Consider the following 10499-nt stretch of genomic DNA (forward strand, 5'->3'; position numbering starts at 1 on the left):
GATGGGAAACAGGAAGAGAGTGTTGGTATTTTTTTTTTTCTTATGTAGCTATTCAGAGGATAGTTAGTGAATTCCAAGTTAATTGATTTTCTATGGGTGCTTGTGATATGAGCTGCCAAAGACAGATGGGGCTGCATGATGCTTCTGTGTCTCTCTATCTTAAATCATCAGTCTGCCTCTGCTTATCCGCTACTCTTTCAAATGCAATGTCAGTCAGCTACAGAAAGGATAATAGAAATAATCATTTGCTGCTAGAAGTGGAGCTACAGACACACAGTTCTTCTCATTTATGAGAAAAAGTGCATGTCAGATTTTTTTATAACACTTTTAACCATCTTCCTGGAAATGGAAACTTAGAGCATTAATCAAGATCCAGCATATTTTTAAAATTGAGCAGATATTGGAAAATAAAGCAACTCAACTTATTTTAATAGTTTTCAGTTACATAAAGTATCCTCTCTAATAGAATGCTATAAAGCTAGAAATCAGTAACAAAAACACAGCTGGAAAACACCCATATATTTGGAAATGAATACATCATTAAGGAACACATGGTGAAACAAACAAAAAAAAATCAAATAGAAATCAGAAAACAACTGATACATAAAACTTGGGCTGTGGATATACGAGTTCTTAGAAGGAAATTTATACTAGAAATACTAGGAAAGAAACAGGCTAAAAATAATTGTATTACTTTTCATTGGTAGAAATAAATCATAATATAAAACCCAGGGTTTTAGAATATGAGTTATAAACTTAATAGCAGATATGAATCATAAAAATCAACACATAACACAGAAGACCAAAAATGTCAAATATTTGTTTTTTATAGTGATGTGTTGAACTTCTCATGACAAGTTTTATTTTATTTTAATTTTGTCTTTTTGGGGCCACACCTATGGCCTGTGGAGGTTCCCAGGCCAGGGCTTGAATTGAAGCTGTGGCCACTGGCCTACACACAGCCACAGCAATGCCAGATCTGAGCCATGTCTGCAACCTACACCACAGCTCACAGCAATGCCAGATCCTTAGCACACCGAGTGAGGCCAGGGATCAAACCTGCATCCTCATTGGTACTAGTCAGATTCATTTCTGCTGAGCCATGATGGGAACTCCTCATGACAGCTTTTTAGAAAGAAAGTCCAAATAATCAATATAATGGAGGTAAAGTGGATATGATTACAGATTTGTGGATATTGATAAGATTATAAGAGTAGCTGTGAATCCCAGAGCAATTAGGCCAAAAAAAAAAAAAAAAAAGGCAGAGTTTGTGTCGTGGCGCAGCGGAAATGAATCCGACTAGGAACCAGGAGGTTGCGGGTTCAATCCCTGGCCTTGCTCAGTGGGCTGAAGATCGGCATTGCCATGAGCTCTGGGGTAGGTCACATACACAGCTTGGATCTGGCTTTGCTGTGGCTGTGGTGTAGGCCAGCAGCTACAGCTCTGATTAGACTGCTAGCCTGGAAACCTCCATATGCTGGAAGTGCAGCCCTAAAAATAAATAAATAAGTGAATAAAATAAATAAATAAATAAATAAGAATAAAATACCTAGAATAAATTTAACCAAGGAGGTGAAAGCTTTATGAACTGAAAACTAGAAGACACTGATGAAAGAAATTGAAAAAGACACAAATGAGTGGAAAGATAATCCTTGCATGTGGATGGGAAGAATTAATACTGTTAAATGTCCCTATGCACAAAGCAGTGTGCATATTTAATGTGACCCTATCAAAATTCCGATGGCACTTTCCACAGAATTAAAACATATTATCCTAAAATTTGTATGGAACCACAAACGGCCCTGAATAGCTGAAGCTATTTTGAGGAGGAAGAACAAAGCTGGAGGCATCACATTGCCTGATTTCAAACTGTATGACAAAGCTAAAGTAATCAAAACAATACGGTATGGAATAAAAGCAGACACAGGGATCAGGAGAAGAGAAGAGAGAGCCCAGAAACAAACCCATTAAATTAAAAATTAATATAGTAAATTAACATGACAAAGGAACTAAGAACATGCAATGGGGGAAAGGACAGTTTCTTCAATAAATGGTCTTGGGAAAACTAAACAGGCACATGCAAAAGAATAAAACTGGACTATTCTCTTAGACTATACTTAAAAATTAACTCAAAATGGATTAAAAGTAATACCTGAAACCATAAAACTCCTAAAAGAAAACAAAGGAGTAAGCTATATGACGTTGGTCTTAACATTTTTTTTGGATTTGACACCAAAATCAAAGGCAAGAAAAGCAAAAAAAAAAAAAAATGAGACTACATCAAACTATAAATCTTTTGCACAGAAAGTGAAACTGTTAACAAAATGAAAAGGCAACATACTGAATGGGAAAAAAATTTTCAAATCATATTTCTGATAAGGGGCTAGTGTCCAACATATATAAGGAACTCCTACACCTTAATAGCAAAAAGAAAAAAAAACCCAAACAACTGATTAAAAAATGGACGGATGACCTGCATAGACATTTTTCCAAAGAAGATATACAGGTAGCCAAGAGGTACATGAAATGATGTTGAACCTCATTAATCATCAGAGAAATAAAAGTGAAAACCACAATCAGATGCCAAATCATACCTGTTAAAATGCCTGTCATCAAGAAGGCAAGTGATAACAAATGTTGGCAAGGATAAAGAGAAAAGGGAACACAATTTGGGAATACAAATTGGTTTAGCCACTAGGGAAAAGAGTATGACATTTCCTCAAAAATTTAAAATACAATTAACATATGATCCAGCAACTTTATTTCTGGATATTTAACCTAAGAAAATAAATCACTAACTCAACAAGATGTCCGCATACCCATGTTCATTGTGGCCTTATTTTTAACAGCCAAGACATGGAAAACCTAATGGTCTGTTAACGGATGATGGGGTAAAGAAGCTGTGGTGAATATAAACAGTGGAATTACTATTCAGTCACTCAACCAAAAAAAGAAGGAGATTTTGTCATTCAAGACAACATGAATAGACCTTGAGGACATCATGCTAAGAGAAAAGTTAAAGAAATACAAACACTGTATGATCTCACTCTGTGGAATCTAAAGTAAACAAATGAAATGCTGAGCTCATAGATACAGAAAACAGACTGGCCAAAGATAAGGGTGTGATGGCAAGATGGCAGTCAAAATGTACAAACTTCCAGTTATAAAATAAGTCCTGGGGGTGTAATGTACAGCTTGATGACTATAGTTAGTGGTACTGTATTGCTGATAAAAACCTCAGAGAGTGGGCATAGAGGGAACCTCACTCAACGTACTAAAGGCCGTATATGACATACCCACAGCTAACATCATTCTCAATGGTGAAAAGCTGAAAAAACTCCCTCCGAGATGAGGAGGAAGACAAGAATGTCTGCTGTCTCTACTACTATTCCTAACATAGTTTGGAAGTTCTAACCATGGCAATCAGAGAAGAAAAAGAAATAAAAGGAATACAAGTTGGAAAGGAAGAAGTAAACAATCACTATTTGCAGATGACATGACACTATACCTAGAAAATCCTAAAGATGCTACCAGAAAACTGTTAGAGCTCATCTATGAATTTGGCAAAGTCACAGGACACAAAATTAATACACAGAAATTGACTGCATTTCTATATATTAACAATGAAAGACCAGAAAGAGAAATTAGGGAAACAATCCCACCTACAGTTGTGTCAAAAAGAATAAAATACTTAGGAATAAACCTACCTACAGAGACAAAAGTCCTGTACTCTGAGAACTATAATGCACTGATGAAAGAAATCAAAGAGGACACAAACAGATGGAAAGACATACCATGCGCTTGGATTGGAAGAATCAATATTGTCAAAAAGACTCTACTACCCGAGGCCATCTACAGATTCAATGCCGTCCCTGTCAAAGAGTGAAAGGATAGGTGCCTAAGGTTTCTTCATGTGTGAGTTCAGTGGGCGGGCCGTAGTTTCTCCTTGGTACTCAAAAATCTGAAACTGGATAGCTAGGAACTAACATGTAAGCCACAGAGGAGCAATTAGACTAACAATTACCCAAAAAACCTCAAAATGGAGACCTATTTTCATTTCTTTTGCTTGCACTATACAGCCCTTGATAACTAATACTGCTCTTGAAATTACATTTTAATGTGATGTTCTTGTCTGTCCTCTTGTTGTCCTTGCAACAGAAATAACTTTTTCAAAGGTATAAAATTTCTGTTGAAGATTCGGCTCCTCTTCTTCATGCATAAGGAATGATAGGCTCAAGAGCTGGCATATGGACGTAGACAAGATTTTCCTTTGATTTATTCATCTTTATGAACTTTATTACTTACATTTTTTCAAGTGGATGAACATTTCTAGGCCCTCGTAGCTTTATCTACTTTCTTCCCAGTCTTTTCTACTTTTTTAGAAAAAGCTGTCTTTAGAAATACGCAGAAGATGGTGACAATGGTACACAAGGTTTTTAAAGAACTCCAACATGACACGGGTCCCTATTAGACACCAGCTGAGATGTGACTACAGCACACACTGTATCTTCTCACCTAGACACACAAACAACATAAATGTTTCTATGGATCTGAGCATGTGAATTAATTACAGCATTTCCCCTTTTCTGACAGTGAATTTTGAGTAAATATTTTTGTAATGTGTTGTAAGAAATATTGAATAGTAAGTGCTTAAAGTGAACATATCGTCTGTCTTGGCTATTGCAAAGAGTGTTGCAATGAACATCGGAGTACATGTGTCTTTGCGAATCGTGGTTTTCTCTGGATAGGTGCCCAGGAGTGGGATTGCTGGATCAAAAAGGAGTTCTATGTTTAGTTTTCTGAGGCATCTCCATACTGCTTTCCACAGTGGCTTCACCAATTTACAATCACACCAACAGTGTACTAGTGTTCCTTTTTCTCCACACCCTCTCTAGCACTTCTTGTTTGTAGACTTTTTGATGATGGCCTTTCTGGCTGGTGTCAGGTGGTACCTCCTAGTAGTTTTGATTTGCATTTCTCTAATAATGAGTGATGTTGACCATCTTTTCTTGGCCATCTGTATGTCTTTGGAGAACTGTCTGTTTAGATCTTCTGCCCATTTTTGGATGGGGTTGTTTGTTTTTTTGGTATGGAGTTGCAGAAGGTGTTTATAAATTTCAGAGATGAATCCCTTGTCAGTTGATTCACTTGCAAAGATTTTCTCCCATTTTGTGGGTTGTCTTTTTGTGTTGTTTGGGGTTTCCTTTGCTGTGCAGAAACTTTGAAGTTTGAGTAGGTCCCATTTGTTTATTTTTGTTTTTATTGTCAATACCCTGATAGGTGGATCTGAGAAGATGTTGCTGTTGTTTATGTCAGAGAGTGTTTGGCCTATGTTTTCCTCTAAGAGTTTAACAGTGTCTGGTCTTATATATAGGTCTTTAATCCATTTGGAGTTGATTTTTGTGTATGGTGTTAGGGAGTGTTCTAATTTCATTCTTTTCCATGTGGCTGTCCAGTTTTCTGAGCACCACTTATTGAACAAGCTGTCCTTTCTCCATTGTATATTCTTGTCTCCTTTGTCATAGATGAGTTGGCTGTAGGTGCGTGGGTTTAATTCTGGGCTTTCTATCCTGTTCCACTGATCTATATTTCTGTTTTTGTGCCAGTTCCATGCGGTTTTGATGACTGTTGCTTCGTAGTATAGTCTGAGGTCCAGGAGCCTGATTCCTCCAGCTCCATTTTTCTTTTTCAGGATGTCTTTGGCTATTCTGGGTCTTTTGTGCTTCCAAACAAACTTTAAAATATTTTGTTCAAGTTCTGTGAAAAATGTCCTTGGTAATTTGATAGGGATTGCATTGAATCTGTTGATTGCCTTAGGTAGCATAGTCATTTTGATAATATTAACTCTTCCAATCCACGAGCATGGTATATCTTTCCACATATTTGTGTCATCTTTGATTTCTTTCATCAGTGGCTTGTAGTTTTTAGAGTATAGGTCTTTTGTTTCTTTAGGTAGGTTTACTCCTAGGTATTTTATTCTTTTGGATTCGATGGTAAATGGGATTGCGTCCCTAATTTTCTTTTCTACTCTTTCATTGTTAGTATATAGAAATGCCATTGATTTCTGTGTATTGATTTTGCACCCTGCGACTTTGCCAAATTTGTGGATGAGCTCTAACAGTTTTCTGGTAGAGTCTTTAGGATTCTCTAGGTATAGTATCATGTCATCTTCAAATAGGGGTAGTTTTACTTCTTCTTTTCCAATTTGGATTCCTTTTATTTCTTTTACTTGTCTGATTGCTGCGGCTAGGACTTCCAAAACTATGTTGAAGAGTAGTGGCGAGAGCGGACATCCTTGTCTTGTTCCTGATCTCAGCAGGAATTCTTTCAGCTTTTCACCATTGAGAATGATGTTTGCTGTGGGTTTGTCAATTATGGCCTTTATTATGTTGAGGTAGGGTCCCTCTATGCCCACTTTCTGAAGGGTTTTTATCAGAAATAAAATGAGGAGTTCCTGTCATTGCTCAGCAGAAACAAATGTGACTAGAAAACATGAGGTCACAAGTTCGATCCTTGGCCTCACTCAGTGGGTTAAGGCTCTGGCCTTGCCGGGAACTGTGGTGTAGGTTGCAGACACGGCTCATATCTGGGGTGGCTGTGGTGGTGGTTAGGCTGGCAGCTGCAGCTCTGATTCAACCCCTGGCCTGGGAATCTCCATATGCTGCCAGTGCAGCCCTAAAATTAAAAAAAAAAGTATAGTTGATTTATAGTTGTGCCAATTCCTGCTATACAGCAAAGTGATCCAGTTTTATATATATATATATATATATATATATATATATATATATATATACACACACACACATATATATATACATATACACATACACACATACATATTCCCTTTCTTCCTAGAGAAGTTCCTTTAGTATTTGTTGTAAAGCTGGTTTAGTGTTGCTGAATTCTCTTAGCTTTTGCTTCTCTGTGAAGCTTTTTTTTTTTTTTGTCTTTTGTCTTTTGTTGTTGTTGTTGCTATTTCTTGGGCCGCTCCCCACGGCATATGGAGGTTCCCAGGCTAGGGGTTGAATCGGAGCTGTAGCCACCGGCCTACGCCAGAGCCACAGCAACGCGGGATCCGAGCTGCGTCTGCAACCTACACCACAGCTCACGGCAACGCCGGATCGTTAACCCACTGAGCAAGGGCAGGGACCGAACCCGCAATCTCATGGTTCCTAGTCGGATTCGTTAACCACTGCGCCACAATGGGAACTCCTGTCTTTGAAGCTTTTGATGTCTCTTTCCCATCTGAATGAGAGCCTTTCTGGGTAAAGAAATCTTGGTTGGAGGTTTTTTCCTTTCATTACGTTAAGTATATCATGCCACTCCCTTCTGGCCTGCAGAGTTTCTTCTGAAAAATCTGCAATAACCTTATTGGGGTTCCCTTGTATGTTATTTGTTTCTTTTCCCTAGCTGCTTTCAATATTTTCTCTTTGTCTTTAATTTTGGTCTCTTTGATTAATATGTGTCTCAGAGTATTCCTTCTTGGGTTTATTTGATATGGTACTCGTTGCATTTTCTGGATTTGAATGAGTGGTTCCTTTCTGACATTAGGGAAGTTTTTGGCTATTATTGCTTGGAATATTTTTTCTGTCCCCTTCTCTCTCTCTTCTCCTTCTGGCACCCCTATAATATAGATGTTCGTCCGTTTAACATTGTCCCAGAGTTCTCTGAGACTCTATTCATTTGTTTTCAATCTTTTTCTCTTTTCTGTTCTGCATCTGTAATTTCCACTAATCTGTCTGCCATCTTGCTTATTTGTTCTTCTGCCTCCTGTTTTCTGCTGTTAGCTGCTTCTAGTGAATTTTTTATTTCAGTTATTGTATAGACACCAGAAGTAAGAGAGGCTACAGCTCTATTATCTGTAAAAAGGCCACCACATCAAAAACCTATAAAAATGAAAAGACAGAGAACTTGTCTGATTGCTGTGGCTAGGACTTCCAAAACTATGAGGGAGAAAGAAAAACCCCAGAAAATCAGCTAACTGATCAGGAGATTCTCAGCCTCCAGGCAAAAGACTTTAGATTGTTGATGCAGAAGATGATGCAAGACATTGGAAATAAACTGAAGACAAAGATGGATAATTTACAGGAAACACTGAGCAAAGAGATGCAAGATATAAAACTTAAACAAAAAAAAAAGACGCAAAATACAGTAACTGAAGATACACTTTTTAATCCCTACAAATAAGGAAGATGACATTTCACCAAAAAGGAGTATTTTTTTTAACATGTGTTTAAATTTGGATATAATTTTAGGCAATTCATGTGATTGTGGTATCCATACCTGATTTCCTGTAGATGGAAATCAATCCAGTTTTCCCATTCTCATCCTTGTTTTGGATGCTTCACAACCCAGACTGATTCAAAGAACAGCTTAGGCTTGCTTCCCCTGCTCAAAACCCCTGTAGTTCGGTAATGGTGCTGAAGTCACTGGACTGATTGTATGTTATAGTGTATATCAAGTGCTTGGATTCAGAGCACTTGAGTCCACAGCCCTCCAGAATCTCTCTAAGATTGGTGGTTTCCTCTGTCAATTGAAGTAAATGAAAATACCGGCATCATCAATTTGCTGTGAAAACTAAAAGAAGAGGCATAGTGGTTTGGACCCAGACTTTCTGGATTCAGACCTTGGTCCCACAACTTCCTAGCTGCATGATTTTGGATATCTACATGTCTCTGTGACCCCAGGTGATTCATTTGTAAAGTAGAAATAATAGTACTACTTCACAGGGTTTTTGTGAGAAATGAACCAGTTAATATAACAAAGTGCTTAGCATGGGGTCTGGCACATAGTAAGTATAAAGTATTATTTGCTAAAGTAAACAGTCCTAGGCACCTGCAAATGTTAACATAATGGTGAAAATTATTACTATCTTTATTACTGATTTGAAAGTATCTCCCAATTGGTTTACAAGTGTATAAAAGCAATGATTAGAAATATTCTGACTTCAATTCAAGCAATCCATGAGGCAGCATTTGTTGTCTTAAGTGTGATAATGGTAAAAAAAAAAAACCCAAAACCAAAAGACTTTATAGGATATGTGAAATGCTAAAAATGGAACCTAATAATATATCCTAACAGTTGCCTTCCTCAGGGCCTCCTTTACATCTCTGTTCCTCAGGCTGTAGATGAGGGGGTTCAGCATGGGGATCACCACACTGTAGAACACAGACACCACATTGTTCTGGCCAGTGGAGTAGCTGGACGTGGGCATCACGTAAATGAAGGTGATAGTTCCATAGTAGAGCGTAACGGCCGTGAGATGGGATGTGCAGGTGGAGAAGGCCTTGTGTCTTCCTTCAGTGGAGCGCATCTTCAGGATGGTGAAGAGGATGCGGATGTAAGAGAGAGCTATGACAAACCCTGTGACAACAAGGATGGACCCAGAGGAGATGGAAGGGAGAATTTCAAGAACAGAGACTTCTGAGCAGGAAAGTTTCACCAAAGGGGAGAAATCACAGAAAAAGTGGTCTATCTGATTTGGTCCACAGAAGGACAGACTCAACAAGCAACTAGCAAATGTCCAAGCATTCACACACCCACCCAGATAGGAAGCTCCCAGTAAGAGGACACAGACTCTTGGGGACATGTGGGTGGAGTAGAGCAGGGGCAAGCTGATGGCCACATAGCGGTCATAGGCCATGGCGGCCAATAGGAAGCACTCGGCTGTCCCGAAGAAGACCACAAAACAGAGCTGGGCCTCACAGCCAGCAGTGGTGATGGCCACTCCTTGTCTACAGAATCCTATAAGCATCACAGGTGTGACGGATGTGGAACAACCACTGTCCACAAAAGCCAAATGGCCAAGAAAGAGGTACATGGGGGTGTGAAGCTGCGCACAGCTTCTTATCAAAGCAATTATGCTGACATTGCCTACCAAGGTGACAACATAGATGCCTAGAAATATCACAAAGCAGATGACACCAAGCACAGGGTCCTCCGTGAGCCCCAAAAGGATGAACTCTGTCACCCTGCTGTGGTTTCCAGCCTCCATCTCTCCTGGGAATTAGTCCTGTTGAGGAAAATGGGAATATTCACTTTTTTATGCTTTTTTTTTTGTCTTTTTGCTATTTCTTGGGCCACTCCCTCGGCACATGGAGGTTCCCAGGCTAGGGGTCTAATCGGAGCTATAGCCACCGGCCTACGCCAGAGCCACAGCAACACGGGATCTGAGCCGCATCTGCAACCTTCACCACAGCTCACGGCAACGCTGGATCGTTAACCCACTGAGCAAGGGCAGGGACCGAACCCGCAACCTCATGGTTCCTAGTCGGATTCGTTAACCACTGCGCCACGACGGGAACTCCTTTTATGCTTTCGTGTTCTGCATTTCTAGTTTCCTTTGGCTGTTCCTCAGACTCATTCACAGTGATTCCTTCCTCTGCCCAGCCTGTAAACATGTTACAGTAGGTGATTTTTTTTCTATGTATGTGTCTCTTTCCTTTTTCCATAAAAGAAGAATGGTTCACCCTCACTCTCCTTGACTTCTATTATATTGT

At 39.1% G+C, this 10499-nt stretch overlaps 1 protein-coding gene across 1 annotated transcript; it reads right to left on the reverse strand.

Annotated features, from left to right (window-relative positions):
• Positions 1–9055: 9055 nt before the first annotated feature.
• LOC125111492 (olfactory receptor 491-like) lies at positions 9056–9994 on the reverse strand. The gene has a single exon (XM_047753447.1). The coding sequence runs from the start codon at positions 9992–9994 to the stop codon at positions 9062–9064; it is 933 nt and encodes a 310-aa protein (XP_047609403.1). The 3' UTR covers positions 9056–9061.
• Positions 9995–10499: the final 505 nt, after the last annotated feature.

Source organism: Phacochoerus africanus, chromosome 11 (genome assembly GCF_016906955.1).
Source record: "Phacochoerus africanus isolate WHEZ1 chromosome 11, ROS_Pafr_v1, whole genome shotgun sequence".
Taxonomy (NCBI): Eukaryota; Metazoa; Chordata; class Mammalia; order Artiodactyla; family Suidae; genus Phacochoerus; species Phacochoerus africanus.

Bases quoted from the DNA above. Each gene is read 5' to 3' on its own strand.
- LOC125111492 (XM_047753447.1), bottom strand. From the start codon at position 9,994: ATGGAGGCTGGAAACCACAGCAGGGTGACAGAGTTCATCCTTTTGGGG.